This window comes from Lemur catta, chromosome 9, assembly GCF_020740605.2.
Source record: "Lemur catta isolate mLemCat1 chromosome 9, mLemCat1.pri, whole genome shotgun sequence".
Lineage (NCBI taxonomy): Eukaryota > Metazoa > Chordata > Mammalia > Primates > Lemuridae > Lemur > Lemur catta.
The window spans coordinates 69167990-69193077 of NC_059136.1; the positions used below are offsets into that span (position 1 = coordinate 69167990).

Genomic DNA, 25088 nt, shown 5'->3' on the forward strand with positions numbered 1-25088 from the left:
ATACACACACTTTTTTTTCTGCTCAATGCAATATTTTTGAGGTTCATCCATGTTATTGTACCAGTAGTTCATTCTTTCATATCACTGAATAGTATCCCATTATATGAATATACAACAATTTGTTTATCCATTCAGTTATTGATAGATATTTAGGTTACTTCCAATTTTTGGCTTTGATAAATAAAGTTGTGATGAACATTTATGTACATTCATTGTATAGATATATATTTCATTTCACTGGGGTTAACATGTAATAGTGAAACTTGTAGGTCATAAGGGAGATCTACATTTAACATTATAAGAAACTACCAATACTATCCCCAAAGTGGTATTTCATTTAGTTTTAATTTGCATTTCTCCAAAGACTAATAAAGCATCTTTCCATGTGTTTACTTGCCATATGTATATCTTCTTTTGTGATGTGAATCTCTGTCCATTTAAAAATGTTTTTTGTCTTTTTGAGTGGTAAGTTTTTAAAAAATATATTTTGGATATAAGACCTTTGTCTCAATAGTTTCTTCCAGTATGTAGGATGTCTCTCCATTTACTCAACAATGTCTTGGTTTTTAGTTCTGATAAAGTCAAATTCATCCATATTTTTTTTTTTACGGTTATTGCTTTTTGTGTTCTCCCTAAGAAACTTCTGTCTACACCAAGTTTTCTTTTCATCTTTCACATATATGCTTATGATTCTTTTTTTTTTTTTTTCCTCTTTTGAAACAGGATCTCACATTGAAGCCCAGGGTAGAGTGCTGTGGTACAATCGTAGCTCGCGGTAGCCTTGAACTCCTGGGCCCAAGCAATCCTCCTGTCTCGGCCTCCTGAGTAGCCAGGACCATAGGTGCATGCCACTGTGCCTCTCTGATTTTTTTATTTTTTGTAGAGACAGGGTCTTGCTATGTTGCCTAGGCTGGTCTCAAACTCCTGGGCTCAGGCACTCCTCCTGCCTTGGTCTTCCAAAGTGCTGGGATTATAGATGTAAGCCACTGCACCTGGTCTCCCTCTAATTTTAGAATCAGCTTGTCATTTTCTAAAAAATAATTGCTGGGATATTGTTGAACCTATAAAGTCAATTTAGAGAGAACTGACATTTTAACAGTATTTAGTCTTCCAATACATAACATGGTATATCTCTCCATCTATTTGAGTGTTCTTTAATTTTTCTATAATATAGAGGTCTTATGTGTCTCTGGTTAAATTTGCTCATTTTTTTGATGTTTTAGTAAACGGAACTTTAAAATCTGAATTTCAACTGTCTGTTGCTAGTATAAAAAAATACAATTAATTTTTTATTGTTAACCTTGTACCTACAGCCTTATTAAATTCATTATTATTTCTACTTGTTATTTGGTAGGTCTCTTATGATTTTTTTAAGTTGACAACCATACTGTCATCTGTGAATAGATAGTTTTACTTCTTTCCAATCCTTATACTTTTTATTTCTGCTTTTGTCTTATTGCATTGGCTAGGGTACTTGGTACAGTGCTGAACAAAAGTGGTAAGAGCAGGCATCTTTGCCTTGTTTCCAATCTTGGAAACCTTTAAAATATTACCATTTGGAATGACGGGAGTTTTTTGTTGTTGCTGCTGATGCCTTTTATCAAAGTATAAAACTTGCCTTCTATTCCTAATGTGATATGCATTTTTATAAAGAATGATTGTTATATATTCTTAAAGTTTAAACAAATTTTAACCTATAAAGGGGGACATGATTATAAAGTCATTATTTTGAATAATAGTATGAATAACCATTATTGTGGTATTATTCATGGTTAAGAGAGACAATTAATGGGAGTAGAAGAAAAAACAATAGAGTAGGAGTAAAAATCAAGACAAAGCAAAACCAAAAAAAAAAAAAAGGTGTGTATTTTCTTACAGCTCTGTACTATCAGCTAGAGGCAAATCAATAACCAGTACGGGCTTCAGTCTCCCTTATTTGTAAAAGGAAATTATCACATGGCCTACCTATTTCACAGGGTGATGTGTGAGAACATTATGAATGTTACCAACAGTATATAAAAGTATGCTCCTTTTCTTTTCCTTCTTGACCTAATGTTTTAGTTTCATGTCTGCTCTAATATAGGGCTCTCACTCCCTTTTTCACTGGGTGGGCCTCTAAAATAGGTGTTCTTAATTGGGGTTGTGGAATATTTTCAGTGTTTGAATTTAGAGGATGCAAGATTGTTTTTATTTCGATTCTTAATGAAGTCTGTGATTTAAAAAAAGATTAATAAATACTACCCTAGAAAGATGTCTTCCATGCTATTCTTCTAATGTGCTTCTGCTACTTTTTGTAAGCAAGCTGTCAAGAAAGATGTTAACCACGTTTAGTGAGAGTCTACCTATCAGTCAGGTTCAGAGTCCTGATTTTTGTAAACATCACAACTCAGTATCCACAAGTTCTATATCTGTAGATTCAAACAACGGGGGATTGAAAATATTTGGGAAAAAATAACAATATAACAATAAAAAATAACACAAATTTTTAAAATATAGCATAACTATTTACATAGCATTTACATTGTAATAAGTATTATAAGTAATCTAGAGAAGATTTAAGGTATACAGGAGATATGTGTAGGTTATATGCAAATACTATGCCATTTCATACTGTAAAAGACTTTAGCATCCATATTTCCTAGGTCAGTCAGAATTGCCAGAAGACTAATTCCTGCACAGGAACATTACTGCATAAAATTTTAAATGGCTGGATGGGATGGCTCATGCCTATAATCCCAGCACTTTGGGAAGCCAAGGTGGGAGGACCACTTGAGGCCAGGAGTTCAAGAGCAACCTGTGCAACATAAGGAGACCCTGTCTCTACAAAAAATAGAAAAATACGCTGGGTGTGGTGGTGCACACCCATAGTCCCAGCTACTTGGGAAGCTGAGGCAGGAGGATCACTTGAGCCCAGGAGTTTGAGGTTACAGTGAGCTATGATGATGCCAGTGTACTCTAACCTGGGTAACAGAGAGAGGCCCTGTCTCAAAAAAAAAAAAAAATTTAAATGCTATTTTTCATATGCACATTTGACTACATGAATGAACCAAATTTCTTAGTAGTGGGCCCAACATGGCTACAGTTAAAATATTGCACCCAAAGTGGGGCTAAAAGGAAATGCCGAAGACTATTCTAATGCCCTGCCTATATTCTAATCTATATGAGAAAATAAGACTTCAAGAATTCCTGATAACTAATCATTAGGGAAATGCAAATCAAAATCACAATGATATTACTCATTAGGGTGGCTACTATGAAAAACAAATAAACAAAACAAAAACAAAAAATAACAAGTGTTGAAGATGTGGAGGAATTGGAATCTTTCTACACTTTTGATGGAAATATGGTCCAGTCGCTATGGAAAACAGTATGGCAGTTCTTCAAAAAAATAAATATAGGATGACCATACGATCCAGCAATACCACTCCTGGGTACATATACAAAAGAATTGAAAGCACGATCTCAAACAGAGATTTGTACACCCATGTTCATAGCACCATTATTCAATATAGCAAAAAGGAGCCCTAAGGTTCATCAAGGGATGCATGGATAATAAAATGTGGTAGTGTATATACATACAATGAAATATTATTCAGCCTTAAAAAGGAAGGAAATTCTGATACATGCTACAGCACAGATAAACCTTGAGGACATTATGCTAAGTGAAATAACCCAGCCACAAAAAGACAAATACCGTATGATTTCACTTATAGGTGGTATGGAGAGTAGTCAAACTCTTAGAAACAGAATGTAGAATGGTAGTTGCCAGGAGCTGGGGGAAATGAGGAGCTGTTGTTTAATGGGTATAGAGTTTCAGTTTTGCAAGATGAAAAATTTCTGGAGATTGGATGCACAATAACGTGAATACACTTAACATTACCGTACTGAATATTTACAAATGGTTAAGATGATAAATTTTATGTTATGTGTACTTTATCTCATACACATACACACAAAGAATTCCTGACATAGTTCTAACAGTCCAAATACAGTTAAGACCACTAAGAATTCATGACTTAAGACTCTGATCTTTGGAGCAATTAACTACTAAACAGAGATTTCAGAAAATTCTCAATATGTTCCAATCACCTTTTATGACCCCTAACAGGTGTCACTGATGATTTTGTGCTCATAATGTTATCAGAGAACGTTAATCAAAACTCCCACCCAACGCTAGAATTAATGCCACCTAAACAATTGGACAAATGAAAGGTAGCTATGTGATTTAAAAATGTGTGGATGTTGTTCTGTAAAAGGACAAACACAGTCCCTCCCCCCATTAACATTCCCCACAATAGCATAATAAAAACACCTAACCTCTAATTCTTTTTCATCAAAGTACTGTAGCCACTGAAGAGGAACAACTTCATTAAAACCATCAAGGAAAGCTTTGGTCTGTTCTTGTACTCCTCGAGAAAAACGCCATTCTGTCATTAAACTGAAAATAAAGGCGGTATTTAAAAATAGGTAATTTGTATATGAAGTAAAAGGCTTAAAAACACCAAGAACTTCTAAAGTTCCTTTACTTTTTCTAAGAGAAAATATATATATACACATACAACACACAAATATAAATGTGTGCATGTGTATATATGTATGTACGTACGTAATTTTAGTAATTTTAGAGTTAACACACGCTTTTCCATGAGGAAATGAGTTTTAGCACATTGGTAGCTATTAAAAACAATGCTTTTAAAATAGCAAGTTCTTTACTTGTCAATACGACAACCAAATCCTAGCACTAATTATTTCCCATTTATATTGAACAAATAACTCCAAATATTGTATGCTGACACAGGAAGGGAATGGCCAGTCATTTAACAGTCTCTTGTCACAGCAAGCATTTGTCAAGAGGACTCTGAATCAAAGTCTTCCACACCAGGGAAGCAAGGGGCTGTCTCAATAACGTGCAATGACAATCTGTCCATAGGCCGTGTGCTTGGGCAGGTTTAGGTCTGAGAAGACTTAAAGCTAGAGAACAGGTTCTTTACACGCTGGTATATTGGAGAATATGAAGATTTCCTAACCAGAATGGAAAAAATCAATCAAGATGAACATGGAACATTCTGAGAAAACGTACAAAGCAGCTGGAAAGTGAGGAAGTCTGATTTAAAAGAGGAAGAAAATCTGTCAGGGACTCAAAATCTGTGTAAGGAGCTTCTGAAAGCAGATGGGTCTAGAAAGGAACTTCTAGAAAAACAGCATACACTAATAAGGAAAAGCCACTGATACTAGCAGGTGAAAAGAAAGCCAATTTATCCATACTCCTCCCATTCTTAATGCCTCTTTTTGTATCCAAAAAAAGCTGGTCTTATGCTTTTCTAAGGCAAACCTTTCATTTTGCTGCCTCGAAAATTTTTCATCATCCATTACTAACCCCGCTTTGTCCCTTATCCTCAATTCTACCTTCCTACTCCTCTTCCCATTTGTCCACAAAAGTGAGGTGTTCAAGACTATTCTTCCTTCAACTCAGTGTCTCTTTTAAACTACTCTCCCTTTACCACATTTATTAAAAGAGTACACCATACTCACTGTCTCCACTTTCTCACCTCCTATTTATCCAAATTTTGAACCACGGCAGTTTGCCTTCCAACATCCTCTCCCCAAGAATAAAAAAAAAACTTTCCTCATTAATGTCACCAAGAAACTTTTAATTGCCAAGCCTAATGTCCTCCTGTCAGTATGCATGCTATACGAACTTCCTGTAACACTGGACATTAGCATTCCCAACTCTCATGCAATTCTTTAGTGTGTACAGTAATGCCACCATTCCTGACTCAGCTTTAGCAACTCTTTCATCGCCTTCATTGGTTTCACTATTCCATAAATCTTGGTGTTACTTAGATTTCTGCCTCCTTTTCTTTTCTAGCTATTCACTCTCTAAAGATGATCTTTTCTTTTCTTTTCTTTTCTTTTTTTTGAGACAGAGTCTCACTCTCTTGCCTGGGCTAGAGTGCCGTGGCATCAGCCTAGCTCACAGCAACCTCAAATTCCTGGGCTCTAGTGACCCTCATGCCTCAGCCTCCAGGGTAGCTGGGACTACAGGCATGTGCCACCATGCCCAGCTAATTTCTTTCTGTTTTTAGTTGTTTGGCTAATTTCTTTCTATTTTTAGTAGAGATGGGGTCTCACTGTTGCTCAGGCTGGTCTCGAACTCCTGAGCTCAAGCAATCCTCCCACCTTGGCCTCCCAGAGTGCTAGGAATATAGGCGTGAGCCACCGCGCCTGGCCTAAAGATGATCTTTTCAACTATCAAAGTTTCAACTATCACAGAAAAGCCAGAAATTCTTAGATTCCTAAATCCTGCTTCCCTTCTGAAATTAAGACTACATTTATAGGTCATCTCTTCTTGGACTGGATATTCCACTAACAAAATTTAAATTGTCAACCAATCCGGAGACCTCAACCATCAAATATTTCATTTCCCTCACTACTTTTAATTGATTAATCACTGAATTGGAACCATTTCTATTCCTGTAATATCCTAAAAAGTCCATTTCCTCATTTTTATCTCTACTGCATTTGCCATTGCAGGCCCATAATGCCTCATTACTAGATTACTGAAACAACTTCTTAACTAGTCTTCTTGTTTCTCATCACTTCCTTTCCCAACTATCATTAACCCTCCACATAGATGTCAGAATAATCTTTCCAAAAACAACTCTAACCATCCCATCTTGGTCTGTTTTTGCTGACTCTTTATGATTTAGAGCAATGTTAGAACCTGGGTAACACTGTAGGCTCCTGTCTAGCCACTATTTCTCACCATCCTATACTGTTCCTACAGCAATGTAGTTGTAGATTCCCAGGACAAACTAATCCCTTTAAAACCTCAATTCTTCTGCTCTTGCTGTTTGCCCTATCCCAAAACACTGTCCCTCTACCAGGCAAGCTCTCATTCGACTTTTAAGACCTATCTTATACACAAAGTCCTATAAAAAAGAACCGACTTCTCCCGGCAGAAACAACAGCTCTCTTTCCACTTGGATTCTGACAGTACTTCATGCATATTTCTACCATTCATTTATTCATATCACTGAGGTCCTATTTTGGGCTCCGAAGGTATCACAACTAAAAGAGAAGAGCATTATCACAATTTTCAAGGCAAACTTAAACAACAAGATTACAGTTTGTTATTGTATGAGACTAAAACAAAATCCTCCAAAAACAGTTGTATTCAGGATTAGATTATCAATTCTTACATAGTAAGTACTATACAGATAAAATTTTTTAAAATAGTGGTTACCTTAACACAAAGTATAAACTTCAAAGCAGTAAAGTATTAATAAATATAAACCTGACATGAAATTTTATTTAAACTGCTTTTGATATGAGAAATCATTGACAGCAGTTTTTTAAATGCTTAGGTTGTAATATTTAATAAGTATTTTTAGAGTTGGAAGGCTTCAGCCTTAACAAAGAATAAGAACAGTGCCTTATGTAATATTTTTGTGAATACATTTTCTTCAAAATATAAGAAGCTTTACTGTTTTTTTTTCCCAATAAGCAATAAATGCTCACTGCATAACAAAGCAAAACAAAAATACCTCAGAGAGTACAAAAATATACAAAGAAAATCAGTTACTGGTAATTTCTCTCAGAGATAACTGGTTTAGCAGAAAAACAGGAAGCAAGAGGCCTAGAGTGTCGTGCTAAGGCAGCTACATTTAACTTAGTAAACAGAGAAACACTAAGGATGTGAAATTGAAATGCCACAGCATTTTACAGGTTAAGAAGGGAAGAAAGAATTGCTATGACATTTTTGAAAAGCAACACAGTGATATTAAATACTTTTTGACCTAATAAATTTAATTCTTATAACTCTATCCCACAAAGACAAGCAGCAGGCATGTATGGATTCGTGCTTAAGGAGGTTTTCTTCTGCCTTATACGTAGGGGCTCAAACTGGACACAACCTAAATGACTCCTAGTAGCAGAAATGGCTAAATAATATAGAATAGATATACCATAATTTATCTAGTTCTCAGTATATGATTTAGATCTATCTCTACTGACCTGAGGGACAGAAAAAGCAAGCTACAGAGTAATGTGAATGATACAATCCCATTTTTGAAACAAATATAAAAAACAAACATAAAAAACCTGAAAGGAAGAGACAAAGATAATAGCTAAAACCCAAGTCTAAAACAGTATGAAAATGGCAGTACCATTAACAGAAGAGGTCAACAAGGGATGATAGAAAAATGAAAAATTTCATTTTGGGCATGTTAAATTTAAGATGGGTCATTTAGTAGTTCAGGAATATGGTCCCTGGGCTCAATGTGGCCCACTATCTGGTTTTCTTCCACAGCATGTGAGCTAAGAATAGTCTTTACATTTCAAAAAAGAGGTTGAAAAATATTACTAGAATAATATTTTTAGATATGAAAATTATATGAAATCAAATTTCAGTGTCCAAAAATAGTTTTATTGGAGCATAAACACACTTACCTGTTCACACATTGTCTACGGCTGCTTTTGCCCTGTATCACAGAGCTGAGAAGTTGCAATAAAACTGCCTGTGACCAGCAGCCTAAAAAATTTACTGCCTGTTTCTTTCCTGAAAAAGTGTGAATCACCTGCCTGGCAAATGGAACTTATGTCCAAAGTTCGGTATTACTTTAGAGAAATTTGAAGCTATGGTAGCAGAATATTTAGAGAAGCAGGATGAACAAAGAGTCTCGGGAAAACACCCACATTTAGGACACGGAGATTTAGAGAACCACCACTAAAAAGGAGAAAATGAAGAAAATCAGTATGATATGAGACCAAGAATTCGAGAGAACAGAGTTTCAAAATAGAGGTTGTGGTGAGCACTATTAAAAGCATAAATTAATAAAGGAAAAATGAAACAGACTAACAAATGAGCCTTAGACTGATGGTCAAAGCTTGAGTTCCAGACTTGGTTTTGCTACTACCTAACAGAGCTTTCTGCCCCCTCACCAAAAAATGAAGGGCTGTACATTCTTTGCAAAGCCCTTTGTAGTGTCAATGTTTTATATTTTTGATCTGAGCAAAGGCAGAATGGTTATAGCAAGTGGCAGTGGTAAAGTGAAGACTGTCAAATATTCTCTTACTTCAAGAACACTGGTGCTGCTGAGAAGAACTTCTCAAAGGAGTGAAAAAGGGATAAAATTAAGGTACAGGTAGAGGATTTAGTTCTAACATGTTCTAGAAGTTCTAGAAATTAAGCTCAATAAGGCATATCACCTTACCCAATATATTCATCTTTGTTTTCCTCAGTCACCAGGATATTGGAACCTCCCAACTTCAGGTCATGTGAAGTAACTTTTCCAAGAATCTCCATGTCAACAGAAAAGTACATTTCTAAGCCACATTCTTCGATGTTGTTGTCTCTGGATGAAATAAATATTTACAATGATTAACAAAATGTATAAATGGGTTTCAAGAAAATATCTTTTTGAAAACATAAATCTCAAACCTTATCCAGATAAGGGAGTTATAAAATTCAGTGTCTATAGATTCCAAATCCTTAATAGTAAGTTTTTTACTTAGCATTCGCTTGTAGAATGGTAAAGAGAAACCAGTATCGATAAACTTTCCATGAAATAGTGCCTGTCAAGAAAAACAAAAAATTTTATTTAAAATCTACAAAATAACAATTTCTTATATAGAGAATAACAGAGGAATCACAAGGTTTTAAAGGCAAAAAAGCACTTAGTAAGTGAATAGCATAAATCATGAAATCTAAAATACTATATAAAATGCTAAGCATGAAAAACAAATTAGAGTTAAAACAAATCTATTTCACTGAGGTCAAACACCTAACCATATTATGTACTATCAAAAGCTGCAAATAGGATGATAAAGGACCTCTATTATCAACCCTTTGCCTTACTCTTCCTAAATGTTTTATAAATTAAATTAACCTAATTGGATGAAGAACTTAAGAAGGGCCCTGTGCACCTGGAAAGGGCCCCTCTTCCATTCCTTTCTTACTTGCAATTTTCAAGACTAACCCATTGTGCTTTCACTCCTATTTACAACAGCCACCACAGGAAGCTGCAGACTCCTAGCAATTTTGAGGATCTAAAAAATCCACTGAACCTATTACTTTAATGCTGTTCCTCAGCCCATTCATGAAATTATTTCTCCCCTTACTCAGTTTAGAGCCCACTGTCAATCGTTAAAATAACTCCTTTGTATACCTGACCTTCAAACCCTGCTCCCCCCCAGATGTATTTCTGGCAAAATCCCAAGCTTAGCTAAATTCAACCAGCTTACTCAATGTCTGCACCTAGGCAGTGGAATATGCTAGAAATTCATTTACAACCAAACTGACTGATTCATGACCAACAATCATATCTCCCTACTGTTGTATTTCCTGATAATCATGTTTCTCTACTGCACTCACTCTCCCACTCTCCTAGATGATCTATTTCATTCTTATTCCTCCTAAGTTCAAATACTTGCTTCTTCCCACTGCTTACTCTGAGCTACTTCCAATTTCACTGAGGAAACAGAAGCAATCAGAGGAGAACTTTTGTGTGTTCTACCACATCTGCTCACTACTAGCATCTGAATCCATATACTCTTATTATGGATAAACTTTCTATTACTTCCATGTGCATTAAATACATCTCTTCCTCTCCTACCAAGGTCATTGCTCCCATATTCCTTATATTAAAGGCAAAAAAAAGCACTTAGTAAATAAACAGCATAAATCATGAAAACTAAAATATTATATATTTTATAAGCTATATCTAGCTGGGAGTCTGGGGCACCTACTCAAAGCTCTTACGTGAATTTCCTAAAGTTTACACACACTATCTCTCAGTCTCAACTCCTACTACATTCTGTCTCATATACTCTGTTCCAGCTATGCTAGTCTCTTTCTCAATCAAGAATGCACCTCCACCCTGGAGCCTTCGTTTTGCTGTTCCCTATGCCTAGAATGTTCTTTTCCAAGATATCTTCATAATCCAGTCCCTTGCTTTCTTCATGTTTCTGTTCATGTGTTGCCCATCAACAAGGCCTCCTCCAACCATACTATATAAAAAAGCCACACTCTCCTTCCCTTAGCACATAATTTTTGTCTCTACCTAATGGAATTTAGATCCCTGAGAGCAGGGACTATGTCTTTTTTTTGTTATCCCCAGTGCCTAGAAAAGTGCTTGGCATTATAGTAGGCTCTCAATAAATATTTACTAAATGAACAAATAATAAAATGCAAATAAATACATAAATACAAACATTTCTCAGAAGACTATAGTTTCACAAGAACTGCAAAGCTCTAAAAATTCCAAAAACATTAATGAAATGCAATTATTAGATACCTCAGATTTTCCTTTTATAGAAAAGCTGTCATATTATAATTAGACTTTAATTTATAAAATGAAAGGAGTTTTAAGACTAAGTGACTAGATAAATAATCCTCATATTCATAATCTTGGATTTTATCTAAGTACTCAAAAAATTAACTATAGTTTGATACTCATTAAGAAAACTTTCTTGGTAATAAAATAAGTCCTCTGAAATATTTGTGAAAAAAGCAAAGTTTAAATAAGTAAATTAAATAATTTAAAGTCAAGAACTCACCATGGCAATAAAGCGACCAATGAAACAGAAGTATGAAAGATGGTCTGGATTAATGGTTGATGCTGGATTTATCTGCAAACAATAGTTGTTCTTGCCCGCATACTCAAACAAGCAATACATTGGGTTTAAAACTTCATGTGAAAGCAAGAAAAACCATTCTCTACAAGAAAATAATTCAAGATTATTTTCTAACATTCATATATATGTGAATTTACAAACAGATCTTAAATATACCCATACATACATTATACCTCTGTTCAATAGCCTTTAACAACTCACTGCCCAATTCCTCAGCCCTCCATTTAAGTCCTTCTATGATCTGGCTCTCCGTTCAGAGTCACCGGCTAGTTCCTGTGTTGCCAAACTACAGGCTCACTGTTACTCATATATAACATGCTATTTCTACACCATAATTTTGCTTGGGGAATGTCTCTTCAACCTCAACTAAACTTATGTAGATCCCACTTTTTCTCAGTCCATCTTAAATCCCATGTTAGCAATTTTTTGAAGCAATTTTCAGTGTTTTTGTATCAGTCACTTAATACTTTGTGGTAACAACTTCAAATTATTCATGTTTATCCACATGACCTGCCCCATCCACCAGACATAAGCTCCTCAAAGGCAAAAGCCATTTCTTTATGTATTTTTTGTATCCTAAACTCTTATATGCACTCTAGGATCTATATATAATAGATTTTAATATACATTTGCTGGTGATACACAGCACTGCTGCTATGGAACAGCTTTAATTTTACTGTCAATGCAACAAAAATAAAACTAAAATTGAAAGGGTGAAATCTTTAGATGTGATAACCAATCTTTTTAACCACCTATTTTGATTCATTTAAAAAAGTCTAATATATGAAATCCAACTAGATAAAAGATATTACAAAATAAACTGAATTTGCAAAAGATTCTTTTCAGCAGCAATTTCTTCTAAAGCAGGGTTCCAAACTCAAATGCTTACAGTGATCAGTGAGTATTAGGGGCTTTCTTCTCTATTTTCTAGATGGGGCTCACATTTTCTGCTTAGCCACAATCCTCCATACCTCATTATATCCCTACTAAAATTATTGGCTTTAAGAAAGAAGAATTTCTAGGCACATTATCATAGTCCTGCGATGACCGGGCAGTGGTGGGCACTGTGATGAAATAGAGTGCATTCTACCCTAAGGGGAAACAGCTACTCTGATTCAGTCAACTGATGCCATGAGAGAAGGTGGGAATGTAGGTCTAATGTTTTTAAAGAGAAGCCAGAAATCTTGATTCTTAAGCATAATCTAGTGATTTGGGGTATTACCAAGTAATTTACAAAATTTAAAATCACGAATGGAGCCACCTCTATGGAAGCTAGACCTGTCCTGGCAGCCTGTTTACAAATTATTTTCTAAAGTTTTCAAAATATAACTCTCAAAACTGCCTGAAGGGTAGAGAAGGGAGTCCCTAAACAAAATCAACCAAGAAATGATAAACACCAATTCATACAGCTAAATCCAGTCCCAACATAGTAATGAACAAAGTGATTTCCCTCTGTGATGAGGCTGAAGTAAGACATGCCCCTAGGGAAAAGGACTGAGTAGATCTAGTGAGAGTGTGTTTAGATACACATACAAAAACTAGGAATAAAATCTCCAGATGCTTCAGATTACTTTTAGTAAACAGCAGCCCAGAGAAAACCAAATCAATTCAAAAGAAGAATGGCTATAATATGGCACCTAACCTTTACCCTGATCCTAGCAGAAAAGATGGAAAAATTTCTAACTAGCAAGAGGTGGAAGAATTAACTTTCAACATATTCTTCTCTATACTCTCAAATAAACTGAAGTGACACAGAGGTTGAAAAAATTATGAGACAACAGATGAACTAGCAGAGCCTAGAGAAGAAAATGAAGAAAACAGTAAAACCACTAATGAAGAAAAATCACATTAGAAGCAGCAAAACGTAGGGCAGTACTGCAAACAGTGACATGAGGATAGGCTTCAGAAAAATCAAAACAAAATAAAAAAGCACAAAGATAAAAATGATTAGAGAAAAGATGACAGACATGTAAGACTGACAAAGGAGATTCCACATACCCATGATTGATGTTCCTGAAGAAAAATGGAACAAATGGAACAGAAAAAATATTCAAAGACATAATAGAAGAAAACTTCCCTGAAATTAAAGAAGATCTTAATATGTTCCTAAAAAAAGATATAAAACAATCAACAATGAAATTAATGAACTTCAAGAAAAAGGACTGTGAGGGCACCCAGAGAAAAAAAATTTCCCACGAGGGGCTGGCCTCCCACTTCACAGTACTAACATTGAATGCTAGAAAATAATGAAGCAATGTTTACAGAGTATTGGGGAAACAAGTGTTGTGCAAGAAATTTATATCTAGCGAAGTTGTTGTTTATATACAATAGAAAACACTCTCAAACATACAAAGACTATAGGAATATATCACCCCTGTAAATTCTTGGAACAAACCATTTGATGATGAATCTAGTCCACCAATATGTGAATCAAATAAAGAATTTAGGAATTAAAAAAATCATGGTATGGAGGAACTGGCTATATGTATTAAAACCATCAAAATATAAAACTAGACTTAAACAGTTAAGGCAAATAAGAGTTCAGACAAGAATGTAAATGTTATAAAGACAGACACTGTAAAAATGATACCGTATTTCCTCATTTCTAAAACGTACATTCCTTTTTAATGTCTGAACATTTCTGAAATTGAGATAAATTAACAATAAATGTGATATAAACATTTATTGTGGTAGGTAGTGTTTCTTTTCTGAAAAAACTTAATGATATTGTAGATGAGGAAATATGCTACTATAAATAAAACTCTGACAATCCCACACATATTACTGTATATTTGTTCCCATCAGTTGCGCTTGGTCCTGCATCTTTTTGCCAGTTGTATAAAAACTGTGATTTTGTAATTCTGTACACCTGTGAAATGTGAATTCAAAAATAGAGTTTGTTTCTATGAAAAGTTTAATTTTTTAAAGACAGATTTAATTAAAGTGCTTTGCTAAAAAATAAATTATTGCCAGATCAGGTTTGGGCAAAGCAATTAAGGGAAAAAATGAAAAGACAAAAGGATTTTCCACTCATATTGCTTCACAGGTGTCTACTGTTAATATATTTAGTGAATGTAGAAAACTTTATTCTCAAAAGAAAGAAACACATATTGGATTAAAAACACAGATAAAAACAATATATGATGTTATAATAGCAAAAACTAAGAAACAACCTATGCATGCTGATCCATTCATTATTATATATTTATACAATGGAATATTGTGCAGTCATTTTAAAAATGAGAGTTTTAGCTCTCTATCTACGTATACTGATATAAAAAGATGTCCATACTACATAAAATAACAAAATCAGGTTCCTGTATTTTGCACACTGTATAATTAATTCTCTTTTAAAAAACAGCAAATATGTACTATATGGCACATATATAAATTTACATTTATATGCAGAGAAAACACACAGAAAGATAATCTAATCAAGAGCAGTAATTACCCTTAGAATTATGCAAATTTTTAAATTTTTGTTATAAAAATATAACCCAATATAGTCACGTATCTTTTCAAGAATACTTTCCCTGCATACAATGAGATATATTTATTTCAAAGCACATACGTGTTTTCTATTTTACCTTGCTAGGCCACCATAATCAAGTCCTTCTTCTCCTCTGAATATTACATATAATCGCCTCCTCAAGTCATAAGGTTTTAATGCCATAATCTAATTAAAAACAAAAACATGAATATTTAAACACATGCAGTAAAACTTTCTTCCAAAACAATGCAATTTTATACATTAACTACCATGTGAGTTGTATTTAACTCACACTAGTTCGGAGCCCTGGGCTTCATGAAGCATATGTAACTCACATGTCTCTTCACCTTGGGAGCTGCAAACCATTTTTCAAGTTGCATATAATCTGTATTTTAAAAATTACAGATTTCTTTATCTCATACAACAATGCCTTTAACTCAAAAGATCAACTGGTTTATTCAACCAATTACATAAATTACCAATTATCCAACAAACTACATAAAGACATATGTATCAATCTATTAAGCTTTTTCTGACTCACTTTCATATACAGTTGACCCTTGAACAACATGGGTTTAAATAGCATGGGTCCATTTATATGTAGATTTTCTTCTGCTTCTGCCACCCCTGAGACAGCAAGACCAACCCCTCCTGTTCCTCAGCCTACCCAATGTGAAGGCAAGGAGGATGAAGACTTTTATGATGATACACTTCCACTTAATGAATGGTAAATACATTTTCTCTTCCTTATGATTTTCTTAATAACATTTTCCTTTCTTTAGCTTACTTTATTGCAGGAATACAGTACATAATATGTATAATATACAAAATATGTGTTAATTTATTGTTTATGTTATTTGTAAGGCTTCCAGTAGTTAAGATTTGGGGGAGTCAAAAGTTATAGGTGGAGTTCCAACTGTGCCGGGGGTCAGCACCTGTAACCCCACATTGTTCAAGGGTCATTGTTCATTTTTTCTCCCTTCCTCTAGTATTAAATGGCAATTCTACTTCAGGTTAGTGGAAAGAAAGTAAGAGTTTGACACAGAAGTTTTTAAGGTTAGAAAATATTCTCTACCCTCTAACTCCAAACTGTATCAAAATCATTTAACAGGTGACTTGTAAATATTTCTGACTAGACACTAGGAAGAAGACCTTGTTCTGCATCTTGCTTATACCACACATTCCATTTCTAGGAAAGGAACTCAGCTATAATAAAGAATTATTTATTTGATGATGAATTTATATTTAGGACAGTATAACTTAAAACAACACCTACATCAAATTTTCATAATCCTTAATAGCTTACATCATGGTCACTAGTAAGTAGTCTTTATTTTGGGATAGAAATGAATTATTTCCACCACACATATGTCAGAACCACACCCACAACTGACAGGTCCGGTTTAGGGCACAGCTTACCAGCAGGCCTCTATCAGAGACAGGCATGCGCTCAGTCCTGCGCATCAAATACACCATAATTCTCCCCAACACAGGGTAGAAAGCAAAATAAACTCTACCGTGAATTTAGATGTACACTTACTAAAATCAACCCAAACAGAGTTTGAAACAAGTTGATCTACTTATACTTACTTTGCTAAGAATTCATTAACTCAAACTAAAAAAACCTTCTGATAATAATTTAACATCTGTACAAAGTCTAACACAACTAATAAAATTAAGCCAGGGTTTGAAAGTCTCTCAGAGTCCAGAGTTCAGTGTTCAGAGTGTTCATCTGTGTACCTGAGTACACAGAGAACTTTGGTTCATTGTAATACTTTGGAGAAGAAAAAGAAATCTCATGAAAATTCTCCAATTTTTCATCCGAAAAAAAGAACTAACAATACAGTATTCAGATTTTTTATCTTTAAATATTCTGCAGATGATTCAGGAAAGGTAGACATGTGACATGCTCATCTATTCATTGATCAAATAATTACTGAATATCTGCTGTGTGCAAGGCACTATTCTAGGTACTGAGCTAAACAATAAACAAAATAGTCCGTGCCCTCCTGAAGCTCACATTCTAGCAAGGGAGACAAAGTATAATATGTCAGGTGGCAGTAAGTGTTATGAAGAAGAATAAAGAGCCATAATTGGCTAGAATGTGGCTGTGAGGGAGGTGAGCAGGACTGCCATCTTAAATAGCAGGCTTGGACACGGTCTCTCTGAGAGCATGACATCTGAACAGAAACTTAAAGGTGAGAATAAACATTAGAATTATTAAAGGAATACTCAAGTGGAATACAGTATTTACCAATTTAATTTTAATTTGGTAACATTATCAAAACTTTTTTGTTTGAGGTAGTAAATTCTTAGCAAAATATTAAGTGTCAAAATTGATCAACTTGTTCCAAAAACTGTTTAAGCTTTATTTTAGTTAAGTATACCACTAAATTCACGATAGAAATGATTGTTTCTCATCTCACTACCGTTAACTGTAAAATGGAGGTAAGACAGGAACTATCTCAAAAGGGTGCTGTGAGGATAAATTAAATAATATGAGAAATATAAGATGCCAGTGTCAAGTAAATGGCAATCACTCAATACGGGGTAAGGCTTAGTATAACTATTATTAAAATAGGCACTCAGTAAGTGGTAGCCATTATTATAGCTCAATGGTTCTCAATGGTTTAAATTCTCTAAAACCCTACTCCCTTTAGATGTATAAAATACAATGAGACAAACAGTATTGTTTTATTCTGATAAAATCTTCCTTACCTGTTGGAAGGAATCTTCAAACAATGTCTGCCGGGAAACATTGATCTTTACATGACTGGGTAGTGCATTAGACTAAAAACAAAAACAATATCATAATCCCATGTAAGTGATAGAATATGTATTGCATAAAAATAAGACTGAATGATTATGAACAGAAGATTTATTTACCACTGCAGTACCTGGCACAAATAACGGAAGTGAGCAAGTTTCCACCTAAAGCTGCGCTCATAAGCAATTTGTGGACCACCTTTAGTTCTAAAGAAAAACAAAAATAAATCATATATTAATTCATAATAAAGTTGAATATTTAGTATTCATTATGAAATTAGAGTGTGCTACAGTCCTACAAATGACCACAGGAAAATTCTGTGCTGAGAGAGAAGTAAGGGTGCGTTTGGTGGGCCAACAGCACTCAAGCAACGAGGGCTATCACAGCAACAGGACACACACACACAAAGAGGGACACTGTATGAAGAGATGGATCTTTTGTAAAATAGTGAGTTGAATGAAATATTAAAGTCTACTACTTACTATTTTCAAAGAAAAATCTTGAAAATCCAAGACATAGAAGGAAATCCTACCACATCTTAAACCTAACCCCAAACCAAAACAAATATTGCTGGAGGATAAGCAAAGCCAAATAAATTCCTAGGAACAACATGTGACATCCAGGACACATGGTTCAGGTGGTCAGTGAGAGAAGAGGCAGAATGAATGACATCTAGGAATGCAGGTTTTACAGTACAGTTTGACTCACACTGAGAGGGCCTGGGTTTCTTGCCTATTGACTGAGGGCCTAATGGGCACAAAGAACTTTCACAATCTTAGGGAACATTCTGGAATGGACGGGAAATGTTCTCTTGTGTTTTCAGGTTCAAGTGAATTTATTTATTCAATAAATATTTACTAAATGCATAGCAGGTACTTGACACGATTCTAGACAGTGAGAACATTCATTACTTGTTAATAAAATAGATAAAAATGCTGGTTTTTGTGGAGCTTACGTAATAGTGAAGGAGACAGACAAGAGATACATGAATAAGTAAACTGTGTATGTAGTGTATCAGAAGGGGATAAATGTCTTTTCACTCCTGCCCTAAGGAAAAAATATTAGGGGGTGGGGGATTGTGAAAAGGACAAAGGATAAGGAGTAGTTAGGAGAAGAATTGTGCGATTCTGAAAAGGGTGAAAAGAGTAGGGTTCATAGACAAAGTGACACTTGAGCAAAAACATGAAGGATAGGGCATAAGCCACATAGATACCTGGGAAAAGAGCATACCAAGCAGAGGGAATAGGGGCTAAGAGCCAGAGATGGAAGCCTAAGATGTTGAATAGACAGCTAGGTGGCCAATGAAGCTGGAGTAGAGTGAATGAGGAGAGAAAACCAAGATGAGGTTGAAGAGATAACAGGAGTCAGATCCTATATGGCCTTACTAGGCCACTGTAAGGACTGCTTTTTACTCTGATTGAGATGGAAACCACTGAAGGGTTTTGAACAAAGGAATGACTTTTTACTTAAATTTTTTAAAAAATCAGTCTCTCTCTTGTAGGGAGACTAACATAACATTTTATCATTTTATGAGGTGCGGGCAGAAAGCAGAGAGACAGACAGACTCTGGTACCACTCTAGGTGAGAGATGACGGTAGCTTGGACCAAAGTAGTGGCAGTGATGGTGGTGAGAAATATCTGAACTCTAGATATGTTCTTGATGGACTGTGTATAAGGTAGGAGAGAAAGAGAAGTCAAGGACAAGTCTAGAATTTTCGGCCCAGGCACATGTAAGAGTGGAGTTACCATTAACTAAGATGGGGAATATCACAGGTAGAATAGGTTTTATAAGAGCTATGAGGAAAGAGTTACAAGTAGAAATATAGGGTAAGTAGCTAACTACACAAATCAAAATTTCAAGTGAAGTCTGAGCTAAGTGTGAGTCATTAGCAGACAGATGTTTTTAAAAGCATGACACTGAATAAAATTCACCAAGAGAATGAGCATAGTTAGAAAAGAAATAAGTACAGAGCTCTGGGTACTTCAATGTTAAGAGGCTGTGGAGAAAAAGAGGATTTGGCAAAATAGAGAAAGATCAGAAAGGCAGAGGGAAATAAAGAAAGAAAGTATGGTGCCCTCCACTACTTTTGCCAGGAGAGAGAAATGTAGTGTGTCAAATGCTCCACGTAAGTCAAATAAGACAGGATAGCAAACCAACCCCTGGATTAACAATATGAAGATACTGGTGCCCACGGCAAGTTCAATGTCAGGGGAACTTCCTTGGAGTCAGTCTAAGATAGAAATTAGAAACAGCAATACAAAGACAAGTCTTTCAGGTAGTTTTCCTGAAAAAGGCAACAATAAAAACAAACTGTCATTGAATGAGTCGTTAAGGGGAAAAGTTTTTTTTTTTTTTTAATCTAGGAGAAATAACAGCTGATGAGAATAATTTAGTAGAGAAAGAAAAACTGACGATGTTGGATAGAAAGATGATAACTGCAGGAGCAATTGTGGTGGGGAGGGAATCTAATGTACCAGCAGAGGGAATACACTTTAATAGGAACAATTCATTGACAGGACCAGGACGGGGGATAGATGGTGGTAGGTGGGAAGATGTGATAGTGGGAATTTGCAAAAGATCTTTTATGATTACTTTTATTTTCTTAGTGATGCAAAGACATCACCTAAGAGTAAAAAGATTGAAGGAGAAAGGAGAGAACTGTCCACTGCTTAATTAAGGTATCTGAGCACAGACTCTGGAGACTGACTGCCTTGGTCTGATACAATCAGGTATGCCCCTACCGCTCTTCTTACTTGGTAAAGGGGAAAAATAATACTATCTGCTTTCAGGGGGTTGTTAGAAGATAAAATGAGCTAATGCATGTAAAGTGCTTAGAACAATCCTTAGTTCATAGTAATCACTACATAAATACTTGCCATTGTTATTAATAAGGAATTACATGCCACAAATCCATTCCAGAATGAGATAGAGCAAAGACAGGTGTACTCAGGTATTACTAGTTCAAACAGGTTTTCTTGAACCAAAAAGTAAAATCTGTTGCTCACGCTGAGGGCTAAATTAAGAGAATAAACCTCATGTCCTCACTAAGCAGCACTGAAGGAGAACTTTAGGTTTTCACTTACACAGATGACTTCCCATTTCGAGGATCTTTGAATGTTGTTGTTCTCGTATTATGATCAACAAAGTACCTAACACCTTCACGAGTGTACCTAATTTCCCAGCCTTCTGGCAGGGGTTCTTCATTCTGTAAGCTAAAAGATGAAGTTATAATCATAAGGTGAACATTTTCTAAGTACTAAAAATATCTGACTCAAGGTTCATTGATACTATCTACAGTTATATGCAAGATGGCTCAAGTAAGGCTGTCGCATATACATACCCTTGAGTTCTTGGATCTTCCCATTGGGTTGTTTTTGTGTTATGATTGACAAAGTAAACCCTGTCTGTTGAATCCACTCTTTTTTCTAAAAAATAAGGTGAGCACAGCATTTAATAATTATTTGAGATATATACACCTTACAGATATTTTTACCAACAACCTATCAGCTTACCCCAGCCTGGTGGCAAAGGTCCATATGGGTCATTTTCTGCAGCTAACACTGAAGCCTGATTGGAGAAGGGGTTGGAGGAGAAATAAAATAATAGTATTTTAATATACAAGCAGAAATAAACTAAGCACTTGGCAGAATCACATTTTAAAATAATTTTTTTAAATATAAGGGAATGTGAAGATAGCAATTTCAAGACACACAGTTCTTAAAATGTCATGAGGTAAAAGGAGCCAATCAACTGATAAAATTATTAGTTTTCTTAAAATGATTTAGAAATAATATATTGACATCAATATTTTAATGCCTAGTCTTTCCATAATAATCTATAGGGGCAAGATGAAATGGGAGAAGAGCATATAGAAAATTATGGTGTTTAAATGAGGAAATATTATTTGTTTAAAAAAACAGCAATTATCATAGTGTTCATTAAAACAAATGCCTATTAATAAAACCAATATAAAACTCTAGCATCATCTTTATCGAAATAAACTTTTACCTTAATTAGCATCATTTAGTATATTCATATATACATAAAACACAAACACATTTTTGCGTATGCTTACAAGTTATTATCATAATCTAGAAAAATATTCTGAATAAAATAGAAACATTCCATCATGAATTCTAAAATAATGACAAATATAAAAGTCATTACCTGAAAAATAATTTAATGATAAAGTATACACATCTTTTTCTTTTCCTTTTTTTTTTTTTTTTTTTTGAGACAGAGTCTCACTCTGTTGCCTGGGCTAGAGTGCCATGGCATCAGCCTAGCTCACAGCAACCTCAAACTCCTGAGCTCAAACGATTTGCCTGCCTCGGCCTCCCGGAGAGCTAGGATTACAGGCATGAGCCACCATGCCTGGCCAAAGTATACACATCTTGATGAATATAATCTTTTAACAGATACTGTTCATTATATTCAATATCCATTTCTACCCCTTATTGATAACCAAACCACTGCTTTGTTTGAGGCAGCAATGTGTCCATAAAGAACATTCTATTCCCTGCCCCTCTTGCAGCTGAGTTGGTAGAGTGACCAATTCTGGCCAATGAGGAACAGGCACAAAACCATGCTAAGGATATCCTTTTCTAAGTCACAAGGCAAGGACTCGATAGAACAAAGCCATCTCCCCTTTCAAATCTCCTTTCCCTTTCTTCATGGAAGTGAGGCCCCGGCAGCAGGAGCTCCATATGATCGAAGTAACAGGCAAGAAGCATAAGGATGGTGGAATAAAAAGGCAGAAAGAACCTGGGTACATGATGGCACTATTGAGCCAAGGCAGTATTTGTTCCAGACTCTTACCCTAGACTTGGTGTTGTACTGAGATGACTAAACCTCAGTCCATTTAAGGAGATTCTGTTATTTGCAAGAGAACATACTTCAGATACATACATATCTATTGCCTAATTCTGCCCTGTTTCCCCAAGGTTTACATGTGTATAGGTAAGTCCAATCAAAAACAAACCCACACTACATAATTTCTTGTTTACTGTATGTAGCTGAATTATGGAACCTTACCAAAGATTTCTGTACAAGTCACCAAAGAACCAGCAATTAGAGATGCTATGGAAACTGGGTTGCCCCACTCCCTCTCTGCTGGCTACAGATAACCATGAGAGTGGATCAACTTATGAATGAGAACTTATTATTCAACCTCTGAAAAAGGAAATGGAGTTGAAAGAGCCAGCCTGAGGCAAGATTTCGAAAAAAGTTATTTTTCTTCCCGTATCTCTTTCTTACTTCCTTTCTATATGCTAGCTTCCACATTTTGGGTTTCCTCAAGTTGCCTCAAAACACTACCTAGAGTTGCCCAGTACTTAAAGTTTATCTTATTTCTATCTCCTGTGATCAAACCATTTATCAGGTGTTCCTTTGGTTTTTTACATTTGCTTGTTTTTTCCACTCCCTTTGTGGATTGTTTGCTTATGGCAATAAATAAATCACCAACCGATCAAATTTCCAGATGGCATTAGATTTTGTGAACAAAATTAGCTTCAGTCCTAGGAATATCTTTGGTGAACAAAAACAGATGAAGAGTGTTGTTTTTGGGAAGGAAATCAGAAGGGCTATAACACGGCAAGACTGGCCCTAAGTAAAATCATGAGGTAAATGGTTTTGTTTAAAGTAAACAAAATTATTATAATTAAAGGTGGAAGACTAGTAATTGGTAAAGATATTATTTTATTAAGAAACTCCATTTATGAAATTACTCTTTAATAAGGATATAAAACTGAGTCTATAGTTATGTTAGTAAACTATTTTTTTAAAAAACTTAAAGTGCTTATAGATAAAAGAAATACTAATTGTTTATTAAAGATTAACTAAAAATTACCTTGTAATGCAGTCTATAACATTTTTTAAAAATCAAAGTAGAAAAGGGCAAATGCCTGAGGGAAAAAGTTATATTAACATCTTAAAATTTGCTAATTACCGAATAGAGGTATCGTTGGTTGAACTGTTGCATAGCTCCCTGCAATTGGTTCCGCTGAGACTGCCACTGTTCAAAATTCCGGACAGATTCCATGGTAGGCCGCTGCCATGTTGTTGTTCTGGTGTTATGATCCACATAATAAACTCTTCCACGATCATCAACTCTTCTTTCCCAACTACCACAAATAGAATAAACAATAATAAAAATAAACAATAAGCTCTCAATGTAAGAAACTGAAAAGCAGTAAATACTTTACTCAAATAATTTAAATATCAAGTCCAAGACATGATAAAACAAGCTTAAGAAGAATATAAGTATTTACATTCTTCAGAAAACCTATACAACTATAAACCATTTATTTTAGCTAAATTACCTTCCTATTCTACCACTAATATAATTTCTAAAGACTGTCTAAAAAAGAGGCCATTGACTGAACAGTTTCAGTACCAGTCTGACTATACTTTCTTCCTCTTTTTTGGATAAGCATTTATTGAGACTGCTTGCTATATACCAGGTGATCTGCCCTATGGCCACTGCCCACATTCAAGGTTTTAACTGCACTCTTTTTATCTCACCTTCCTGCTGTTACACTGCTGCCAGTTATCTTCCTGAAGTGCAGATGGAATCATGTCACTACCATGGCTCCCTGACAAGACATAAAAGTGAACCTGTCCACTTTCAACTTCATCTCCCTTAGATCCTTCAAGGGCCAGACATGAGAGCCAAGAGAACTACATGCTGGTTCCAAGTGTGTCATGTGTTTCATTTTGTCATGCCTTTTAAAAAATATTCTCTCAGAACAGAATGACCTTTCTAATTTCTCAAACAACCAGAATTCTACTCATTCTCCAGGGTTCAGTTCAACTCCTCCTATCTTTGCCACACATCTAGGATCTATTATACCAATTTTTGTCATTAATTTATACAATGATCTAGGAATCCTTTCAGCAGTCAAGTCTAAATTCTCTATAAATTTATTACTAAAAATACAATGAGCTAACAAACAATATAATAGGGTTAAAGATAAAATTAAATGGGCAACAGTTGTAAGCATACACAAAAATGTGCCCAAAATTAATTTTTGGGCAACAGTTTCAGTAAAATAAAGTCCATGTTATGTCACTCAGTGAACAGGTTAAATGAGTTACTATAACTTAGTGATCCTATCGCAGTTAAAATGAACTTCATGTTTTGTTATATTGAAATTACTGGGTCCATGCTTGTTAAATGATAAGTTCTCATTTAA

The 25088-nt window shown here is 35.1% G+C and overlaps 1 protein-coding gene across 7 annotated transcripts in view; it reads right to left on the reverse strand.

The window, feature by feature from the left end:
• Window positions 1-25088, reverse strand: part of WWP1 (WW domain containing E3 ubiquitin protein ligase 1) — a 119412-nt gene that overhangs the window by 10214 nt on the left and 84110 nt on the right. For all 7 annotated transcript variants that reach the window (XM_045561545.1, XM_045561548.1, XM_045561546.1 and 4 more), the window contains 11 exons: window positions 23843-24017; window positions 21408-21462; window positions 21236-21320; window positions 20979-21107; window positions 18025-18100; window positions 17846-17917; window positions 15225-15313; window positions 11560-11719; window positions 9443-9576; window positions 9216-9356; window positions 4318-4438 (listed from right to left, as the gene is read on the reverse strand). In XM_045561545.1, coding sequence (XP_045417501.1) covers window positions 4318-4438; window positions 9216-9356; window positions 9443-9576; window positions 11560-11719; window positions 15225-15313; window positions 17846-17917; window positions 18025-18100; window positions 20979-21107; window positions 21236-21320; window positions 21408-21462; window positions 23843-24017 — 1237 coding nt within the window. The remainder of the gene's footprint in view (window positions 1-4317; window positions 4439-9215; window positions 9357-9442; window positions 9577-11559; window positions 11720-15224; window positions 15314-17845; window positions 17918-18024; window positions 18101-20978; window positions 21108-21235; window positions 21321-21407; window positions 21463-23842; window positions 24018-25088) is intronic.